The sequence below is a fragment of the Amblyomma americanum genome, chromosome 3 (assembly GCF_052857255.1).
Source record: "Amblyomma americanum isolate KBUSLIRL-KWMA chromosome 3, ASM5285725v1, whole genome shotgun sequence".
NCBI classification, from domain to species: Eukaryota; Metazoa; Arthropoda; class Arachnida; order Ixodida; family Ixodidae; genus Amblyomma; species Amblyomma americanum.
In genome coordinates, this window is record NC_135499.1 from 156442370 (window position 1) to 156464599 (window position 22230).

Below are 22230 nucleotides of genomic sequence, written 5' to 3' on the forward strand. Positions count from 1 at the left end.
CTACGGCGACCTCCGCAGTCGGCCAAGGCGGACGGGGCAGCGGCACGCGCCCATGCTCGGTGACGCCGCCGAGCTGGCTGCCAAGCCCGGGGAAGAAGAAGGCGCGCAAATGTGTCGAGGCTGCCGCTGCCAGGTGCCTAACGAGCCGCAGACAAGACACCGCCTCGCGAAAAGCCATGCAGCGTTGGGGAAGCTCCGGGCCTGGCTGGCTCGGTGCCTCCTGGGTCGCACGTGAGAAGGATTCATTCCCCGCGTGGCCGGCAATGCCGCGACTCGGTCATCAATCCGCAGACCGCGAAGTCGGTTCCTTTGATCGACTCCGACGAGCTGTGTAAGTTTCGAAGCACTGCGAGTTTTTGTAGCGAGACGAAAGGCAGGTATAGAGTCGACGAAGGAGAAAAAAAAGAAAGGCGCGTGAAGATTTCTTGCCACCGTTTGATCTCCCGCCTCCTTCCGACTGCTACCTCACATCGAGGTGTTCGCACGCAACAACTGAGAGTGACAGCGTGGACGTGGTCGACTAGTCGGTTCCCCACGTGGTTCTAAACGTCTGAACGTCAAAGGAAATGTGCAATCAAGCACGAGGGGACATCAAATCGAGTGGGCTGGCAAGAAGGAAAGAAAAATAAATTGCCCGGCAAGTAAGGCCAAAACCACAATGAGCCAGTACGAGAGGAGTGGGAAGGAAGACGCGCCGAATACTGCAACCACTGTATACGTGCAAACGCGAAACGCGTACACCCTATCAAGAAGGAGTGCATTTCGTCAAGGAACTACAAGCCCAAAGCTGTGGGGATAAGACAACACAGACTCAATGAACGGTTGGCCCGACACGCCACGGACACAGGCGGACACATGGGCAACCCTTCAAGGGGAAGTGACGTCGACGGAATATAGGCATCCTAATTCCCACGCTGGCTGGGTCCCCGAGTGAAGCCAGAAAACACCACCTAGAAAAAAGGTGCTCGGTCGCTTAGTCGTGTGTCTGATTCCAGCAGCATCCATCCATCAATGACTCGTTCCTGAGGAATTTTCTCAAGAGTTTCAGGCGCTGGCCCGCGAACGCGACGACACCTCTGACCGGCAGGCGGGCTGTACGCTTGCGGCACCGAGCTGGCAGGGAATGTTTCGGGTCGATCTCCCGGGGAGCAGCGACTCCTGCGCGGTTGTTCGAGGACTGCCGTGTGCTTCAGCCAGCCGTGCGCGGCTGCATTAAGTGCTTGCGGGGGCAAGGTGTGTCCCGCGGGCGTACTCTTGGTACTACCGTTCGCCGATTGCAAATACACCCCCCTCACTCGCCGGAATCCACTCTCTCATTCGCCAACGAGTCAACCTCCACAGCACGATACCAGGCTGCGGAGACCGGGGAACCCTGCACAACAACGGCGAGGCCCCAGGCATAACGGAGACCAAACAACCTTGGGACGGTTTGGTTTCTTCGGGAGGGGGGCTACACTGTTCATTTTAGAAAATGAGGGTCAGAGAGACATCGCAGCAAATGTCTCACTGACTCTTCCTCTCTCAATCTCTCTCCCTTTATCTCGCCAAGTCTCTGCACCCCCCCCCCCCCCCCCCCCCCCTACCAAGACAGCGCGTCGACGCAGCATCTTCCATGAGGCGACGGGCACGAATCGACGGGGCCCGTTTTGGAGTCGAGCGGCGGAAATAGCAGCGCGAGGCCGCGCGTGGAACATTCCGTCCGCCGCCGGGCCACGGCCCTCCCCGCTTCGGTCACCCCCTCGAAGAAGAGAGGTCGCGAGGTCGGCTACGGCTATTTCCAACGCCGCGGGAGACACGCCACGCTCCACTGCGCACGCGCGCAAAGGGGACGACGAAGGCTGCGCGACACACATGGTTTGCAATGTATCGCACATGTCGGGCACTCCCGCTGTGCGACCCGTGTTCACGGAGGGGAGAAACAGTGCGGCCTCTTTGTGGACAAAGTGCCGTCCCCCTCGAAAGCTTGTATATAGTTCACAGGGTCTGCCCGCTGCTGGGTCGAGCAGCGGATGTCCACTGCGACCCCTGACACTCCGAAGCACAGATTCCCAGATCTGAGGATGCTATGAACGTCGCACCGCCGAGCCCACATGCAAGGCAGGACAGGCACTGCATCCCTGTGTAGAATAAAAAGGCAGCGCCCGTCCTGTCTCGAATGTTTCCCCTCCTTTCGTGTTCCGTCTTTTTAGCGCTGCGATGGCCCCATAACATGTGGACTCTCTGTAACATTACGTCCGTCCCCTGGCGCTACCTCGAAATAAGTAAAATAAATAAACCATCAAAGTACAAAAACCATCTTCAAACTGCGCAACTATACTGTGTACGTGTTCCGTGTCCGTTAGTTCACGAGATAATCTGCTACGCGTACTTCGCAAAAAGAAAAAATAAATGAAGGAAAAAGCCGCAATCTTTTCTGCGCGAACATCATTCTCCAGGAATTCAATTTCCCATTGACCCGGCTGCCGCTTCTATAAACAGCCGACACAAGTTGGCGCACGATCACTGCTCCGAAGATGCCGCGACTTCGATGCGTGCACGCGCAAGTGACTCTGGATCGAATTTGTTTCCCAAAATAACCCGAAGAAATAAAGAGACAAGTGAGCGAAAAAGTACATCATCTCGCGTTCTCCCAAACAACGGCTGCTTCAAACACCTACACATGCAAACAACCACGGCGTGCCGAAATAAACGAAACAGACTATAGGGCTCTCGAACAGCGCATGCCCTGTAGGAGTCCAGAGAGAATTGCATTCTGTGAACAAAATAAATGAAAAAAAAAACAGAGACGCGAGTCCTCGAGACGGTCTAGGGGCACGCATCGATATGCAAAGCACCGCTGTGCCTACAGCAAAGACGAGAAAAAAAAGAAGAAACACAAAGGCAACCTCGCTAGGCCTAGCTGCGCCCACATCGAGAGGGAACTAAGAAGCACGATATCGCGAAAAGCAGCGGGCCAGGAGGAGACGACATATGAATGCCGACATCAAGGCCGCGCTGCAGCGCGTGCGACAACTCACGCTGCGCGGTGAAGGCGACGGCGGCGCACCCTATACACCTTCGCCACTATATAACACAATATTCGAGGGGGGGCATCCACGCGACACGAGTACACAACCTTTGATTTCCGGAGATGGCGGGGTTCGCACACGCGCACGATCATCCTGCAGAGGAGGCAGCCGAGCGCGCGACGCCCCGAAAACCAGTTTCGTGAGTCGCGAGGAAGAGGAGGAGGAGAAAATAAAAACAAGCACAACCGAAGCCTGCGGCGCCCGTATTACTATATGCACAGCTCGACGCAGCAGAGGTGTACGCGCGTGCACAGAGGAGGGAAAGGGAGGGGGGGGGGGGGGGGGGGGGGGGGGGGGACCGACGCAATTGCGCTGTGCAGGTGTCGCGGAGCTGTTCTCCGAGCAGCACGCCCGGCGGTGCGCCGGCCTGATCTCCAGGAGGAGGCGAAGCGAGCCGCGAAAACAAGAGTGCCGCGGCGTTATGCCGAAGGTTTTCCGGGACGAGGCGCACACTCACAGAGCTCCGTGGCGCGTAATGACGGCGCACAGAGAGAAGTGGCACAACAAAGAAAAGAAAGGCTTATTGGAGGAGGAGGAGGAGGAGGAGAGTAAAGGAGAGAGTGCGGACCACGGACTGACTGGGACGATGAAGACGAGCAGGAATTTGTGCGGATGGATGAATGGTAATGGCTCTATCCTTTCTATCAGGCGGCAGCTTGCCAGCCAGCTATAGCTTTGCGCCACCTAGAAACGATGCCGATGATGATGTGTCGCTGAATGAAACGAGCCTGGACTTATGTTTGGTGCTCTGTGGCCACTAGGCATCGCGCTTCGCTTGCACCATTAATTCGTGCCCCCCTAGACCCCCACCCCCAAATTGAAGGAACGCCGCGTCACGATGGAAAAGCGGTATATATCAAATGCTCCTTGCATTTCAATGCCCCCCCCCCCCCCCACACACACACACATTTGGTATGGAAACAAACAAAAATTGGCGTTTGGAGAAAGGAAATGGCGCAGTAATTGTCTCAAATCACGGCGGACACCCGAACCGCGCCGTAAGGAAATTGAGAAAGAAAGAGAGAGAGGTGCCGTAGTGGAGGGCTCCGGAATAATTTCGACCACCTGGGGATCTTTAACGCGAAATAACATCACAGAGCGCACGGGAAAGCAAGCGCATTTGGCACCTCTGTTAAAGCCGGTCGGTGCAGACAATGCAGAGCAATAATAATAATAATAATAATAATTGGTTTTGGGGGAAAGGAAATGGCGCAGTATCTGTCTCATATATCGTTGGACACCTGAACCGCGCCGTAAGGGAAGGGATAAAGGAGGGAGTGAAAGAAGAAAGGAAGAGAGAGGTGCCGTAGTGGAGGGCTCCGGAAAGAGCATGGGTGCGCATCTTGGAGGCTCTGTGGAGACTCTGCACTCGCATTTACCGGCCCTATGCAAGTGAACAAAAAAAAAAAGATGCGAAAACTCAAAACACGAACGAGAAAAAAAGTATTAACGCTCTCTCCACAAGCAAGGGGCGTTCGCGAGGTACCTAAAGTCGCATTTGTACACGCGTTGTAGAGTAAGTAGCTCGGGGGGTTGCGCACGCGGTACACACGGTGGCATCGCCGGGCTCTCCCACGACCATTACGTGGACATTAGGGGGAGGGGGGGTGGAGACGAGTGTGCCGGGAGCGACCGAACAAAGAACGCCCTCCCGCCGAAACCCATTGCGCGTCTCCATCGTCATCATCATCAGCGCGCGAGCTCCCGCGCACAGAGCTGCACAAAGTAACGCAGCAAGGCCGAGAGCACAGCACGTGCTACGCGCTGAACAAGATGCACGGTTTACCTGGATCGGAAAGAGCAGTGCGAGACGCACGCACGCAGAGACGAAAGAAACGAGCGACGCCACCTCCATTTCTTCGCCACATTACGGCTCTGTCCCCCTCTGCTAAAGTTGCGTTTTAAAAATACCAAGATGTGAAACTGGAGCCGGCCAGAATATGGCGTGTTAATTAAGGTACGCTGTTGGGCGAGTCACGGTGACTGAACATTATGAAGGAACAGAATGGCACGAGGCGACAGCGTAACTGTTACATCTTTAATGTGACTGTCACAAGTGTCACTCCATGGCGCTAAAGGTTACCGTCAGAGAAGACAAAGTTTGTTTCTGGCTGTTCTACATTCGCGCTGGTCGCAAGACTGCTTCCCGAGTCGTCTCGACAAGACGAAGAGGACGCGATACACCACTACAACGGTAACCAACAGCGAGCTTCTGTTACGAACATAACCGTCGAGCTCCGCGTCTCAGCGCGCTTTCCGTAGCGAAGGGCTCCGGATAATTTAGACGAAAGCCCGCCTCAAAGTTTCAGCGGCTTTAATTTCGACCACCCGGGGTTCTTTAACGTGCGCTGACATCGCACAGTACGCGGGCCTGTAGAATTTCGCCTCCATCGAAATTCAACTGCCGCGGCCGGGACCGATCCCGCGTCTTTCGGGCCAGCAGCCGAGCGCCATAACCACTCAGCCACCGCGACAGTTCTTATCTCCGTATCGACGGTAAACCGCGCGTACAAGACGTCGTCGAAAGCTATTCAGCAACGCCTCAGCTGAGGACGAGCAAAAAAAGAAAAGAGAACGGCATACAGGAAAGTGAGAGTGGTTAAATTTTCCGCCGGATGTCATCCAAGGGCAGCTGGAGTGGCACGTGGCACGCATGCGCAGTCAGCGACCGCCCGCTCATTCTGCATGCACGCGGCGCTTGATGTATCTCTAGTCTCAAAAGAAAACGCACAACCGATGCGGTCTGCAAGAGTTCGTACACGAAGCGGTAATCTGAAGGCCATACTGGAGCAGGAGAGATCGACATCGGAGTATGCGCACAGAGCGGCAAGTAACGGGAAGAAAAATGACAGGCACAAAGTTAAGAGATGGGGAGAGACATGTGTAGATTACAAAAGGCGAAGTAGGGGAAAAAAAAAAAAACTCGTGTCGATGACATCTGCAGTCGGATACAACTCAGCGTCATGCAGTGAAGCCTCGCCTATACATTCAAGACCGCCGAACAGAATTCCCCCGCGACAAAAACTAAAGCGTTATTAAAGCTGTTTATGTTACCAAAAACAAGAAGCTAATCACTATACGAATTTCTGCGCCTGTGGCTTGTTTGATAAAATCAGACATTAAAAACCTGATTTTGTTCATTGCGTTTTCATTTCTTCTATTTTGTTCTTCTGCTGCGCTGTATCTGATCCAATGTATGTCCTTCCCACTCCCCTCTTTAATGCCTTCGGGCCCCGAGGGTATTTGAATAAATAAATAAATACAGGGCGCCATTGAAAGTGGCCCACTGTTACCAACTGCATTTTATTTTTATTTTTTAACGCGAAAGCATTACTTGTCTCACCCGCAGAACAGCCGTCCGCCGCCGCCTATGGCACGAAATCCGGATGATAAAGTACGTCACTGGATGATGCAGTACATCGCTGTACGACGTCACAATACCTGTAGGCGAATATGTATAGCCATGAATGATGAAACATAACGTAGCCATGATGTATCAGTGTACCTGTAGCAGTCCTACAACTCAAACGACTTGGGGCGTGAGAACACCTCTTCTCACCATCCATGAGGAGGTCAGGTCGTTCAGGGCACCGTAAGTATTTCACTACACACGATTTCGACACGAAGCATCGACTTCATATTGCAGCCACATAGCAGAGTACCAGTTAAAACCCGGTTTTACAAAGCTCCCGATCTAACGAACAAATTTCGATTACCCGGAAAGTGCCCATACGGTTCAATGTTCTCATTGACCCGAAATCACGAAACGACCTTGACCTCCAAACCCGATCTTACGAAGTCTTTTTCCGGAAAAAAAAAAGAGTAAAAAATGAGGTTATTTCTAACTTCTCGCGCTCACAGATTCTCGAAGCTTGTCGGCAGCGTGCCAGAAGTAAAATCCAAGCTCCACAGCATGGGCATAGCTGTTTTCACGGGGTATATAGAACGCAGGCTGAGCCGCTGCACGGAACAACGGACGCGGCAGTCAGCGGCGCATCCTACTTTAGCTTCGAGTCGGCGATGTCGGATGGTACTTTCGATTCGAGCCGCCTTCACGGAGTTTTCAATTGCGCAAGCGCGGATTAGCGCCAAATACGATGCCGCGCTAGATTCTGGGTGCCGCTACTTAAGAATTTCAGATTTCGAAGGGCCGAAAAAAAAATTCCTATCCCGATTTTACAAATTTTTCTATTTAACGAAGTGATTAGCGGCAGCTCTTCACTTCGTTAAATCTGGTTTTAACAGTATACCTGAAAATCAGTGCGGCTCAAATGGCGTAAGTTCGGTCGATAATATACCAGCTCAACGCAGCCAATAGCACAGCCACGAACAGTCCTCTTAGGCTGCCGACACTGCCTGCACGAGCTGCACGCAACGGGCCCAGATATACGAGCAGACGGGTTCGCACGCAGGAACTAAGTTCGCGAACTCGTGCTGGCGTTGCCATATCCGCCCCGAATGTGGGTTGCGCACCCAATCTTGTTAATGACAGCGCACGGTGGCGCCATCGCGACGCGCTTCCGAAAGTGGAGGCGCTGCCTAATCCTCGATACACCCGCGCTACGCGGCGACTGATGCGGAAGATAAACCGAAGGCTCACTGAGCAGATCCGACGGCGCGCGTTAAAAGCTACTGGTTCCCGGAAAAAGGTTCCAGAGACGCGGGAAACAGTGCGAGGGTCTGAAAAACGTGCGAACAGAAAGAACGGCGAAATCATCGAAGTTTTTCACAGCATTAAGAAGAGCTTCGCGAGCTATAAGCCAGCAGATCGCGCACAGGCTGAACACACACGCATACACAGACAAACACGCACAGACTCGTAAGCGCGGGCTTTCGTGCAACAGAAATATCGCACGAAAATGCTCGAAACGAAATAAAAATGCAGGAAAAGATCTGGAAAAGCTCCAAGCAGGCGAGTGGCGGAAAAAAATAAAGAAAAGAAGGAGAAAGTTGATAAATGAAAGACGAATATAGCAGCGACGGGGCACGGAAAGCAAGCGAAGCGCTCTGGCGGCCGCATCACACGAAGCCTGAGGCAGTGCGCGGGCGACAGCGCGTGTAGGAACCGCAGGCCTGGCGCATCTCGCTGCGCCGCTAATCAATCACATACGGGCCGCGCTGCCACGCTAAACGTCGCTTCCGCAGATATAGAAAGAGAGAGGGAGACAAAAAACGGAACGATTACCAGCGGGCCGCTATCAGTTTCGTTCACTTCCTTCCCTGCTTCTTCAGTCGTTAATGAAGACTTGCGTGTATATTTCTTCCCTTTTTTTCAGGTTCGTACCTTCGCAAACCAACGGTAGCGCGTGTATACGCTTGCCTATTTAAAGTCAATGCTCACGTAAGGGAAGCAAGGCGAAAATTCTGGATGGATACAATCGCATAAATCTTCCTCCCCCGTGTGATCTATTAGCGGTGGGAGCGCACGTTTGCGTGTTTGCGCGCGAACAGTTACTGAAGCAGCAATGTGCAGTTCAAGAGAAGAGTGCGGTACACGTACCAACCTCCTCCCATCACCACGATCAGTTTTTAGAACAACGAAACACACGAGAAAATCATCTACCCAAGACTGTAATCTTGCACCTGTACGCATTCCGAGATCGCGTTGTTTCTCGGCGCCCAAGTCCCGTGCACCCAGCAGCAGACGAAATGCAAGGAGCCAATTCTGCGAATGGCGAAAGCAAAAAGTTCCCAGCAGACCCGGCACTAAGACAGACGACGGTGAGCGCTTCCAATGGGTCTGATCTGACAATGATTAATTAACTGTTCCTGCGAACTCAAGCTCAATTCTTCCGCTTCCGGCTTTTATTTTTTACTTCCGCTTTTCTTCCTGACCTGCCGTGCATGCACTACATTTCTTTTTTAATGTGCAACCCATTTTACCATTGCTATAGCCCGCGCAAATGTATTCACCCACCTTCCTTTCTTACTTGAACCGTAAATCGACTGGCCATTTATTTTACTTCTGCCACCAACGGTGAATATGTCGCTCATACGCGAGTCCCCCGGACGCTGCTGACTTTCACTTTCAGTGCAACAAATAAGCAAAAAAAAAAAAGAAGGCGGTCGGGCAAGGTTGACACAGCAGAAAGCGCGGGAAACGTCCAAGCAGGCAGGCACGCCATCGAAACAGACCAAAATTTCGGCCATGCACGGGCACGCACGAAATATGTCTAACGCAAGCCCACCAAAAAGGGCGCTCGACTACTGATCTAGGGCGCTCGACTACTGATCCGGGGTTCTAACCCGACCGCGGCGGCTGCGTTTTTATAAAGGCAAAACGCTAAGGCGCCCGTGTGCCGTGCGATGTCAGTGCACGTTAAAGATCCCCAGGTGGTCGAAATTATTCCGGAGCCCTCCACTACGGCACCTCTCTCTTCCTTTCTTCTTTCACTCTCTCCTTTATCCCTTCCCTTACGGCGCGGTTCAGGTGTCCAACGATATATGAGACAGATACTGCGCCATTTCCTTTCCCCAAAAAACCAATTATTATTAAGCCCACTGAAATGCGCGAGCGCAGCGCGGCCGAGACACGTGGGTTGCGGGTGGAAGCCGCCAGTGGCGCGAGATTAGCGCGGCCCACGGGGCGGTGTGGGACGTTGAGGTAGATCGATTATGACGGAACGCGTCCCCACGGTCTCCTTCCGCACGCGCGAAACCGAGACGAGCGCATCTGCACCGCGTGCGGCGAGGAATGTCGGCGACATCACACAGACGCCGCGTTCCACTGGCGACCAAAGATCGAGCGCGGGGGATTCCGCCGCCTGCAGCACGCGAAGGGAAAAGAATTGAACGGACCCGCCCGATAAGTTCTGCGATAAGCCCGAGCGAGTGGCGAACGCAGTGCGGCGGCCGACGAACTTCACGGCGCCTCTCTGGGGGAGAGCAGAAAACGAAACTATAGAGAAACCGAGACAACGGCGGCGAAAACGACAGAGGGCGTGAGAGAGGAAATTAATTTCCCACGCCCAACCCCACGCTCTTACCGCGTTCCTATGCCACTCGACTTTGAGCACGTAATGGACGTGCTGGATTAAGAGAAGCAGCAGCTGCTAATTGCTGCTAATGCGAGACAGTGCGGAGGTGTGTGCGCTGTAAGAGGAAGCTGCGGGGTACCAGTGGTCTTGTGTGGGGTGTGTCTGATGGGAAGCCTCCGTAGTGGTGGCAGGAAGGGCGTCCTTTTGGCAGACCCTGTACATGTGCGCTCGGGGGTCTGAGACATAATAATAATAATTGGTTCTGGGGGAAAGGAAATGGCGCAGTATCTGTCTCATATATCGTTGGACACCTGAACCGCGCCGTAAGGGAAGGGATAAAGGAGGCAGTGAAAGAAGAAAGGAAGAAGAGGTGCCGTAGTGGAGGGCTCCGAATAATTTCGACCACCTGGTCGAAATTATTCGGAGCACAGCAGACGGGCGCCTTAGCGTTTTTCCTCCATAAGAACGCAGCCGCCGCGGTCGGGTTTGAACCCGGGAACTCCGGATCAGTAGTCGAGCGCCCTAACCACTGAGCCACCACGGCGGGGCTAGGGGGTCTGAGACAAGGGTATCTTTTAAAGAAAAGCTTGGAGGTCAGTCTGGTTAGCGAAAGACCAGCCCGCTACTCCAAGGATGCAGAAAGTGCAAGCGGAGATTAGAGAAGGCGGAAAGAGGGTGGGCGAGGGCACAACTACTTTTCAGGGGCAGCACGCGTATCGCAGTAGAACACGTTCTGGGGCAAGTTGGTGCATAGCTTAGGCAGACGAAGCGCACAAAAGACAGCACACAGAGAAAGAATAACACCAGACAGGGAGCGCCTGACTCGAGTTATTCTTTGTCTATGTGCTGTCTTTTGTGCGCTTCGTCTGCTTAATTAAGCGGGCATACACACTATGACCACTCAAATACATGGCTTCCAAGGGCATGCATTCTCCAATTTCGGTAACAAAGGACTGAACGAGGCTCGAAAATTATAGGGCAACTAGTGACCTGTCTCTCCGTACGCCACACAGGGCTTGCCAAATGTATGGACGCTGCCAGGGGCGGAGTTCTGGGTCACTTTTGAAGGGGGAGGTTGGGGGCGGGAGTCCCACTGGAACCATGTATTTCTTGGACTCTTCAGCGTGGATGGGTTCAACGCGGTTGCCCTATGTAAAATACCCCCCCCCCCCTCCGCCTTCTTCCTATAAATCTGCCTCTGGATGCTACCAAAATGTGGCGTCATGTCGCGTAACACCAGTCAAAACACACCAGTTCCGTGAATTTGCGCAGACAACACGTCTGTCCCCCCCCCCCCCCCCCTCTCTCTTTCGTCTTCAACAAAAGTTGCCCACGATGATCAAACTAAGCTGACCCTCAGCCATGAATGGGCATAAAGTCTGTACTCCCCTCCAAGACAGTCTTCAATGCGACCGCGAATAACACCGTATTGGGGGTGTAAGAGACAAGCGTTACGCTCTGCTTCGATCTAGGGCTGTACAACCAGCACACCCTTAGCAAAAGAATGTGCGCAACAGCAAGCAAGGCGTTTCGCTATCTGACGGAACAGCTGTCACGAAAACAAAAGTGGAATGCATGAAAACAAAGAGAGCACGAGAGGAACTGAAGTGGCACCGATAAGAGCGGGACAAGCGTTCCGCTCGGCAATGAGATTCTTTCCATACAGCGCTGTCCCCTTTGTGCGGGCGAAACAGGCCAGAAAATTCCCGCCGCTCTATAACCCGCAGCGGACTCGTTGAGTCACACACTAAAAGCCCTATAAGTTTTTTTTTTATATCTCCATTCATTTATAGTCTTTTTCTTTCTTTTTACAGCAGCTAGTACGGGCCTGTTCGTCATCGCGAGGCTCGTTTACCGCGACTGTTTTCACAGTGCAGCCAATGCAACTAAGCCGGGAATACATAATCGAACAGCACTAACACGTAGTGAAGCTGCGTGAAAGAAGTGAGATGGGTGCCTCGAATCAGGTAATAATACGAAGAGGGCAGGCAGCCCGAGGCTGAAAGTCGACGCGCATGCGCCGGACTGTTGCGGCGATAACGAACTGTTCTTAGTTTATCGGGGATTTTCCAGCTTTAGATTTTCTCCTACGTGTCACCAGAAGTAAGCTGCTACTCGTCAGTTTTCACTATGCCCCCTCCTTGCCACTGGCCCCTTGCGACCCTAGCCGCGGCCGAGTTCAAACACATCGCGCCACCCGCAATCCGGTTGTTTCCCGACGGTAAAAGAGAGACAGCCCACTCCCGAGCCATCGACAAAACCGGAGCCAATTTGGCCAGCTTCAATCGGCGCCAGTTTCTTTTTCTTGCGGAAAAGACACAGAGGGCGGCCTTGGGGCAAATAAAAACGGGAGGAGAAAAAAAAATGGAGCAATAAAAATCGTCTCGAAAAAACGCAAAGCGAGCGCGCCATCCACACGCCTCCTTCGGAGCGGTCAAAGCCACCCTCGAGGGCACTTGTTTGCCCAGAGCGACAGATAGAGGAAGAAAGTAAGAGAGACAAAACAAAAACAAACATACAGAAAAAGGAAACCGCGCGAGAAGAGAAACGCGACCGGTTTTGAAGACGACGTAAATAAAAGCGGACCGACACGAAGGCCGCGAGAGAGCAAATCAGCTCGCTCCAACATGAGACGGAGCCGCCGCCGGCGGCGGGACAGACAGCAGCCGCCACCGCAGCGCTGGCGACACGCCGCGTTACTCAAATGGATCAACTTTCGCTCGCGTCCACTCTTCCGTCGCTCTCTCACAGACGACAGCCTCTCTTCCAGGGAAGGACGCTAAAGAGGACAGTCTTGACAACGTGAAAACAGGAAAGAAGCGAAGAACGCGCAGACAGAGCTACGGCTGCTCCTGGAACTCGCAATTTCGGAAGGAATCAACGAGTTGAGTGGTGGTCCGGGGGCTCGTGATAATAAAACAGTGCAATGAAACAAGGTCGTGAAACAGCTCTACGAACACGGGCAACCCACACCGATAATTTCCATTCACTCCAACCCGTATACCCACAGCCCTCCCCCTCCTCCTCACCCCTACGTCTCTAGAGAAAATTTATTCTCTCCCTTCGTTGACCCGCCGCGGAGGCCCAGTGGTTAGGGCGCTCAACTACTGATTCGAAGTTCCCGAGTTCGAACCCGACCGCGACGGCTGCGTTTTTATGGAGGAAAAACGCTAAGGCGCCCGTGTGCTGTGCGATGTCAGTGCACGTTAAAGATCCCCAGGTGGTCGAAATTATTCCGGAGCCCTCCACTACGGCACCTCTCTCTTCCTTCCTTCTTTCACTCCCTCCTTTATCCCTTTCCTTACGGCGCGGTTCAGGTGTCCAACGATATATGAGACAGATACTGCGCCATTTCCTTTCCCCAAAAACCAAACAATCTTCTATCCTTCGTCCACCCCTTCACGAAGTGATTTAGAGCAGAATGAAAGCCGACCGTGCGCTGTCAGAGCACGGTAGTGGTTTTTTAGAAAAGAAAACCGCAGTAGCTGGCTCATTTTTCGATGGACACCTCAGCTGCGCCGCGAGGGAAGGGAGGAAGGTGGAAGTAGAGAGAAAGAGGTGCCGTAGTGGAGGGTTCCGGCATAATTTCGCCCACTAGACGACCTTTAACGTGCAGCGACATCGCACAGCACTCGGGCGCCTTTTGAGCTTCGCCTCCTTCGAAACGCGACCGCCACGGCCGGGTTCGAACCCGTGTACTTAAAGCACCCCAGGCGGTCGAAATTTACCCGGAGCCCTCCACTACGGCGCCTCGTTCTCTCTTCCTTCTTTCACTCCCTCCTTCCCTCAAAGCGGGGATTGGATGTCCATCGAGAAGTGAGAGATTCACAGCACCTTCTTCAGCAACCAAGCGTGTCACGAGCACCAAAATGACTTCCTTCCGCCCGCAGCTAGTGCAATGGCGTGTACAGTATACAAGTAATTGCACAATTCCAGCGGATCGTTTCAACGAAATGATCGCGTCAAAAATACATTCGAAAGCAACTTCACCGCCATGCAGCATCCCTTGCTTATTCTTCTACATCTCCCTCTTAATCTCGTTTCCACGCGCCTCGTTCCGGTTTCACGGTCGTTTCACGCCGGCCGCGAGCCGTAAAATGGGGGCCGACGAATATCGCTCGGCGGCCTCACGACCGATTATCTTCTCGCCGACAGGAAGCTGATCCGACCAACAAGAGCAGACGCGCGTTATCTCTCCCCGCCCTTGAAGAACGACTCAAGTCAGCCCCATGGTAGCCAGGGCATAGACCCAACAAAAAGCAAGAACAAGAGCGGCTGCGCAGTGCAGTACCCTTAAAACTTCGCCACATAAATAAAGGCTTAGAAACTAAGGTGAGCGTGACCGACCGACCGACTAAAGAAGCGAGAAAGAGAAGTAACTTTCATTATTAAATACCCCGAGCGCTGGGCACCTTCTACGCTGATTGGGGCCGGAATGCCGTATCTCACTGCATTCTAAGCGAAATCAACAATAAAGCCACTTCGGGGGAAATAAATACTCTTGCCCACTCGGTTATGAGCAAGTTCCGAGTAGCCACTGGTGTGAGGCGGAGAGTTTCGCTAGCGCATTTTGACCAATTGTGACATTTTTCTCACAATTAAATGAACGTGTAAATCGTACAGTTTTATTTTTGGAATCCCTGAAACTGGCTGGGCAGGCGAGAGAATTCAGTACTGTGGTCATCACCTTGGACAAGCTTCGCTGCAGATATGCGATCAAGACAACACCAAACGTCCTGAGGACGTCCTCAAACGGTCAGAACGTCCTTATCCCGAACAGGACATTTTTAGCGCATTTTGAGTGCATTATGGCCAAATGTCCTACAGTCATACTACCGCATGACAGAATTGTGGAGTTGAACTGAGATCAAACCAGCCTTATCTCTTGCACTCAGCTCTCATTAGCTTACATTTAGCTTTGAAATACGGCACTCCTATGAAAAAAAAAAAGGCTCGATGCAAATCCTGAAGTAATACTGCAAACGTCCGCAAACATGACCATCGAGACATCCTGGGTATGCGTAACGGACAAGTGGATCCCAGTTGGACTGCTTGAGGCCTAAGACAACCTGAGGACGCCTGAACATCCTGACGTGGGCATCCTGAGGTCACACTCAGGACGTCTTTGCGCCGCCTGTGGAGGGACTTAGCTGCACTTTCGTGCGCCGCCCATTTCATTCCGAAAATGGACATTTGTTTCCGCACGACTACTGATCCGGAGTTCCCGGGTTCGAACCCGACCGCGGCGGCTGCGTTTTTATGGAGGCGAAACGCTAAGGCGCCCGTGTGCTGTGCGATGTCAGTGCACGTTAAAGATCCCCAGGTGGTCGAAATTATTCCGGAGCCCTCCACTACGGCACCTATTACTTCCTTTCTTCTTTCACTCCCTCCTTTATCCCTTTCCTTACGGCGCGGTTCAGGTGTCCAACGATATATGAGACAGATACTGCGCCATTTCCTTTCCCCCAAAACCAATTATTATTATTATTATTATCCCGAATCACAGCGCTTTTTCGCACAGATAAGGTAGAAGCCAACTTTTTTAAACGTGCATAGCTAAAACAAACTACCAAGCGAGAGGGCATGCCAAATAAACCAATACGCAATGCTCACCTAAAACGGCGGCAAAGCGATGAACGGAGCGATGAAAGAGCTACACATGCAGTTTTACCACGTACCATGTGGAATGAAGCCGAAAAGCATGCCGCACGTACAAAAAGCGAGTGGTTGCCCACTGGGAACTCCGTTATATCTGCGCATTCGAAATCCCTCGTCGCAGACGGAGGGAATATAATTGCATTATAATGCGCGCTCAAAGCCTTGACCACGAAGCCGAGTCGGCGGCGACGCTCCGTAGAACACTCGCTATCCTTTCATTCAAATGCGCGATGAAAAGCAGGTTTCATCAGACACGGGTCCCGCGACGGGGCAGCACAGTGCGCGTCCTTGGGGCGCCTGGAGTTTTTTCCACTTGCGAAATTCGCACACACGCCGATGACGAAGCTGGCCGCAGCGGAGGGAAGTGGGTGCGGCGTCCGATTTCCAGCTCGCCGGCTGCGGCTGACGAGATATCCTGTGCTTCAAGCCGCGCCGGAGCAAGCCCGCCGCTTCTTCTGGCGCTAGGTCTTGTTTTCGTTACGTCCGAGACGCGATAACCATTAGTTTCGCCGCCGAGATGGAGGCGGGTAACCCTAGCCGACAGCGCAAGACGCCGACCGCCGTGGACGGTTGAACTAAGCGAAAAAGAACGGAGAGGCTGAGATAAATGACCCTCTTTCGCAAAGTCTGCTAAACATGTCGGTCTGCTTGCAGAAAGCGAGAGGACAAACAACAGAACCTGCCAAACGTTTGAAAGAACCCGGCAGCGCGAGTAGTATCGGGCTACGCTGCTTTTACGTTGCCACCTTAGACGACGGGGAGATGACACATTGCCAGGCGTTAAAATTGAACTTCTGGCTGCATTCTACTAAAGTCAGCAAATGCAACTGCGGAACGGTGTGCTGATGAATGTTAAAAGTAGAATTCTAGCCTGTTATGCGACATTCACCAGCATGCCATCTTTTGTGACTTTAGAGCAATAAAAAATAACCAGTCAATCATCACATTCATATTTCCTGGCTTGTAAGTTGTAGCACACCTGCATACACATACCCAGAATAACGAACGGAGAGGCATGCGGATTAATTTTTACGATGAATGACCTCTTGCATGCACGGTGCATATCCGCACTGCAGCTACAAGACAGGGATTAAAAAAAACGCAAAGAAAAAAGTGACCCAGCAGCGCAGGGCAACACTCGAAGCAGCTTATCCAGGCCCGCGGTGTCTCTACAAACCGAACTTGCAAACGGCACGAGAACTGGCAGCTGCCATTTCACCCGAACAATATAGCTGCTTCGGGTGATGCGTTCCGAGCAGCAACAAGTTGCGCGGGGCAACGGATCCGTTTTGTAGTACTCTTTCCGGAACTCCGTTGCTCTTTTGCGCATTAAATGCCACATTCCGCACGGCACGTTCTACAACAGCTGCGCGCTGAGGTATACGCATCACGAGACTTTCGGCACCTGCTTTATAAAGTCTGCAGCATAATAAGCCGCCTGAACAAAAACGTACGGGCTCCATAAATTCAAACGCGCGAGCATCTGTCCGCGCGCTTGCCGCCCCCACGCTTGACACCAGCGCGCCAATAAAGCATACGAGCAGTGGTACGCAAAACAGTGACCAAGCAATATACGCATGCTCTCGGTACCCGTCAGCGCGTGAGCGAAACAGCTGTTGGTTAACCGGCGCAGGAAACGCCTGAAAAAAAAAGAAAAGAAAAAGAGACCTAGAGTAGCCGTTTGCCGAGACAACCGATCTATGGCGTCGAGCCCACTTCGTATTTTCGCAACTTCGCGACGGGAAACGCTTTGGCAGCGCCTGACGAGTCGTGACAGCGCGATGTCCTAGCGACATCCGCGTACGGGCCGTCCGGCCCAGCGGGCGTCTGCAGCAGACAATAGAGCGGCGGCGCATGCCGTCTTGGGACGACGGGCGCGATCGGCGCGGCCTGACAAGCGCGCCGAGACGTGCAACGGCCCTCGCTGCTTACCAGTACTTTGGTGAAGCGTCGCTCCAGCTCCGGCTGCTCGGGCATCGGAAGCTTGGCATTATCCACAGTGTGAAGTCGAACCATGTTCGACCTGGGCGGATCCTTGCGAGGGGTGCTCGCGCCGATGCCCATGTTGTCGCCGCGACTGCTTCGTCCACTCCCTCTCTCCCCCTCCAAATCCACTCAGAAAGGTCGGGGGCAAAGCGGCAAACACAGAAAAAAAAGTTCACAGCCGGCTAGACACACCCACGGCACATTCACTGGCAACACTCGACGCTTCCCGACACCGCACTGAGTGAAAACAAGGCATCCGTTCGGTTCCGCCGGATTCGCATGATCCGCCGCGAGCGACGATGTGCGCGATGCTCGGAGCGCCGACGGCGACGACGAGTACACGACGGCAGCGGTCCAGCCAGCGCGCACCCGCTCGCAGTTCTCCGAAACGGGAATAAAAATGCGCATGCGCGTGAGAGCGCACTGGCTGGCAAAGTTTTGCTACTTTCAGCCAATCAGGTTACGAATACAAATCAAAGTTTGATTAAACGTTAAGTTGCCAGCCTTTATTACAATATTACTCTACAGGAAGATATATATATTAAATGTTGTTAGGAACATTGATATTCGCACAAAACTATTTTAAAGCTTGTCATGTTTAGTACGAGAGGGCAGCACCAACAAGAGTACCGCGCCGCGTTCGTGTGTTTGCGAAACATGCTTGTTGCGCAAAGAAACATTTGGGTTACGCGCGATGTGCTTTGCTGCGTGTGCACGTGTTTTCGATTGAAAGCATGGCAGTAGTCGCGTTGATGATGAGATCGTTCGCCTGTTCCGCGCTGCGACTGACCGCAAAGCGCAGTAAGATTCCTGCAGGTCGTCTTTGCAGACCGGCATGGGCTCTTGGCACCTGCAGCTACGCGAGCGCTCAGGAAACGTCCCAGCCCGCCGGGTCGCGAGTGTCTTCGCTAAAGGCGGACATCTTCGAGGCGTTGAAAGGCTATCCGGTGAGCTCGGGTCACCTGTACGACAGTGTCGTGCGGACGCTGATAACTCACGGGTTCGAGGACAAGCAAGTCGTCCAAGTGGTCGCCAAGGCGCCGCGAATCGTCGAGTTGCACGGTTCCCTGGCCAATATTCTCTGCTTCTGGAGAACTTTGTTCAGGAGCGAGCCCGCCTTCCTGAAAACCATAGCCGAGTACCCAGAACTGCTCTACCTGCGGCCTGAGGCGGTCGAAGAGAGGAAGAAGGAACTGTTTACCGTTTTTCCTAACAAGGATATCGTCACGTTGGCGGAAACCTGCCCACAGGCCTTTGTCGACGACTGGGACACGGTCATGGAGAAAGTGGATTACATTACGCACGCGATGGTGATCAGTCCGGAGCACATCATTAACAGCGGCGCCCTTGGCTACAGCTTGCTGCACATCAAGACGAGGCATCAGTTTATGCTTTGTTGCGGCAAGTACCGCACGCCCAAACCCAAAGAAGTGACGACCACTAACCCGCCTTTAGCAAAGATAATCGGTCTGCCTCTCCGTCTGTACCTCAACATTTGCGGCGTCACGGAGGAAGAGTATCACGTGTTTGAGAAACTGATGGCAAAGGAGAGAAAACGGGAAGCCGAGGAGAGTGACGACGACAGCGATCTTGATTAGCAGCTTTGAGAGATGAACCGCCTTTTCGTAAAGTGACCAGGCTGCAGAATTTGCTTCTCAATCGTATTCTGGAGCACCTATGCCACCCCTTAAGCTCCAAATCTCTGTAAGCTAAAGGCAACCCTTGTCTTTACATTTCAAATTTTGTTCTTCAGGGGAACCGGAAAGGCTCCACTATACAAGTGAGAACCAAACCACGCAGCACGATTCCTTTTTTTAAAGAATGTGTATATCTAAAATACATTATGATACATCGTTCTGGCGCACGAAAAACACGGACGAAGGAAGAACAGACACACATTCGCCGGAACAGACACACCGGCGAATGTGTGTCTGTTCTTCCTTCGTCCGTGTTTTTCGTGCGCCAGAACGATGTATCATAATGCGACTGTGAACCAACTAGCCCAGCTGTCTACGCTTAGCGATCTAAAATACATAGTTTATGTTGTTCATCCGAAACTGTTGGACAGTTTCTGTGGCGAAGAAAGCAAGAAATAGTCGCTACTGCGTAGTAAATGAAATAATCAGAGAAGATATTTATTTGTGCAATAACTTGGAAATGGCTTGTTCACCCCATACTCAGCACTTGATTGTGAGGAGCAAAACTGCAAAACAGGACAGGACTGAGGCAGGCGACAGCACAGGGCGGTCCCGCCCCATCCTGTTTTGCGGCTTTGCTCCTCACGATGTCCTACCAACTGGCCTACAATCAAGTTCTTCTAAATTCAGCACTTGATGACTGTCTTCGTGTGACTGCAGGCTCATTTGTATTTGTGCAAGCCTTGCTTGTCGCATTAAGCACTAACAATAAGCTGCCTCATACGAAAGGGTTTATGGTCACATGCACTGTGGTCTCTAAAAATGAGTGCACAAAAGGAAGATTTTTTGCACCAACAGTTAATGGCACACTGTGCTGAATTTAGGCACGCATTGAGGCACAGGCACCTGCAACCTCTGCATGCCACTTGAAATAAATTTCAGTGAAAGCCAAGGCAACATGTTCTTGATGAAGGTTCTACTGGGACAACTGATGGACAGTGCGAGCTTAAATTGAATAATATCGCTTATCCTCTCTCTCCCTCAATAAATCCCATCACATTTGGTAACTGAAATGCATTTTCTAATACATATACATATAACTGCTTCAATGTCGCACGACTACAGCGGTGGCCGAGTGGTTGAGCATCCGCCTCGCATGCGGGAGGTGCAGGGTTCGATCCCCAGTGCCGCTGGGTGCTCACCGGTGATAAAATAGGTACAAGCTTTCCCCTGGTCTGGTGCCTGGCTTCTTTGGGGTGAAATCCTTGGGAAATGGGTCTTTGACCTTACCTTGAGAAGTCGAGAATACCTTGTGCCATGGCGCTCTTTGGCCATAGATGCTCTTGTGCCATAAAAACCCATAATCATCATCATCACTTGTATGTGCACCATTCTTGCATAAGTTGCAGCAAGACTGACCTGAAAAGTTATGCTTAGTTCCGCCATGCTGGCATTACAGTTAATACTCCACTATATGACCACACGACCATATGCATAACTGCCACTTTGTGCAGTTGAAAAATGGAAATATGTATATACAAACCATTTTATATGGCTTGTACTGGTCGATTGCCATGACTGAGTAGGATTTGTTGGCATGTACTGCATGTAGTCTAAACCACTGATCACATTTTTATTTACAGAAACGATACACTGAAAAATATATTCCCCATACTGAGCTACTGTCAATGGTTAAACACCTGACAGCACATTATATGTAATTAAGGGTTGGACTTTTCGGTGTTTGTTTCAGAACTCAAGTTGGCAGAGAAAAACGTGAGTGTGAGTTTACTTTCAAGAAATAGGATGACATGCTACCACTGGGGTGCAGGGCAGCGCAAGAGGGTAGGGCACTATGTGGTCTGTATGTTGATGGCAGCAATGGAATTGCCACTCAATCATCGCTGTAACCAGGCCTTGATACTTTAGGTCTCTTTGATTTGGCTGCACTCGCTGCACTAATTCCGTGGAGTTCCGCAGCGGTGCCGCCAGCGTGCAGCGTCGTCGGTTCAGTGCAGCTTGGCAGCGGCTGCCTCAACAACGAATGGTCGAGTGCAGGCCTGGTCGTCTGCTAGCCTTGACGTCGCTACCAAATTACAGCCAACTGCATGCCGCCGACATCAACGGGTGCCAAAATCCCAAATCACGTTATTTTTCAAGCAGGATATCCCAAGGAAGTGTCGCTATGAACCAGCCCTAGGAAATAGTCGTTTCATAGAAAAAGTGTCGTTGCATGTATACACGCAGGCGATTTACGAATATGTGCTGAAGTGCCGCCCTTGAGGCTCGATTTGACCGCTTAGGTTTAAAGTTATGACGCCATGAACAGTTCACCTCCTTCTTTCAAAAAAGAACTGCCAGCGTTTTTTTTAAAGACCATTGCCATATCTTCTTCGCTTCTATCTACACGTGGGCGCCGCCATATTGCTGCCCTACTGCTGCACTTCCACTTGGGAGAGTGCAAGTTAGCCAAAAACTCGTGCTGCACTAGGCTGGCATTTTTGCAAAACGAAGACGGAAGTGCTGCGGGCGCGCACTGCACTGGCAAAACGAATGCGAAAGTGCTGCACTCCTTGAACTGGTGCAGAAAGTGCAGCCAAATCGAAGAGACCTTTTCTTATGACGCCCGTGTACAGTTTCTTGTCCGTGCTGTACAGGCAGCTGATAGACATACATAACCGACCAACTGCTTTAAGCGGGTGATGATAGTAAACAACAGTGCTTAGCTATTAGGCGGTGAGAAGGTGGTGCTTCCCGATCTGCAGAGGCGTATAAGCTAGCAGAGCAATACCTTGTATCACACAACTGTGCCACTATCCAACAATAAATACCATCGTTGCATTATGCCCCTGGCTTGCCTTCTCAACTTTGACTTAGTGCAACTCGTACTCAACAGCCATCTAT

General features: G+C 52.1%; 2 protein-coding genes across 3 annotated transcripts in view; one reads left to right on the forward strand and one right to left on the reverse strand.

Moving 5' to 3' along the window:
• Frl (formin-like protein) overlaps positions 1–18074 on the reverse strand; it is a 214246-nt gene extending 196172 nt beyond the window's left edge. Inside the window, exon 1 of one of the 2 annotated variants that reach the window (XM_077658477.1) lies at positions 17636–18074. In XM_077658477.1, the coding sequence (XP_077514603.1) occupies positions 17636–17767 (132 nt within the window). In that variant the 5' untranslated portion in view covers positions 17768–18074. The remainder of the gene's footprint in view (positions 1–17635) is intronic. The other variant, XM_077658476.1, reaches the window with a different exon arrangement.
• Positions 18075–18323: 249 nt separating this feature from the next.
• On the forward strand, positions 18324–19525 carry LOC144123402 (transcription termination factor 4, mitochondrial). Its single transcript, XM_077656240.1, has one exon. It carries the CDS (start codon positions 18424–18426, stop codon positions 19285–19287), a length of 864 nt encoding a protein of 287 aa, XP_077512366.1. The 5' UTR covers positions 18324–18423; the 3' UTR covers positions 19288–19525.
• The last annotated feature ends 2705 nt before the right edge of the window (positions 19526–22230 follow it).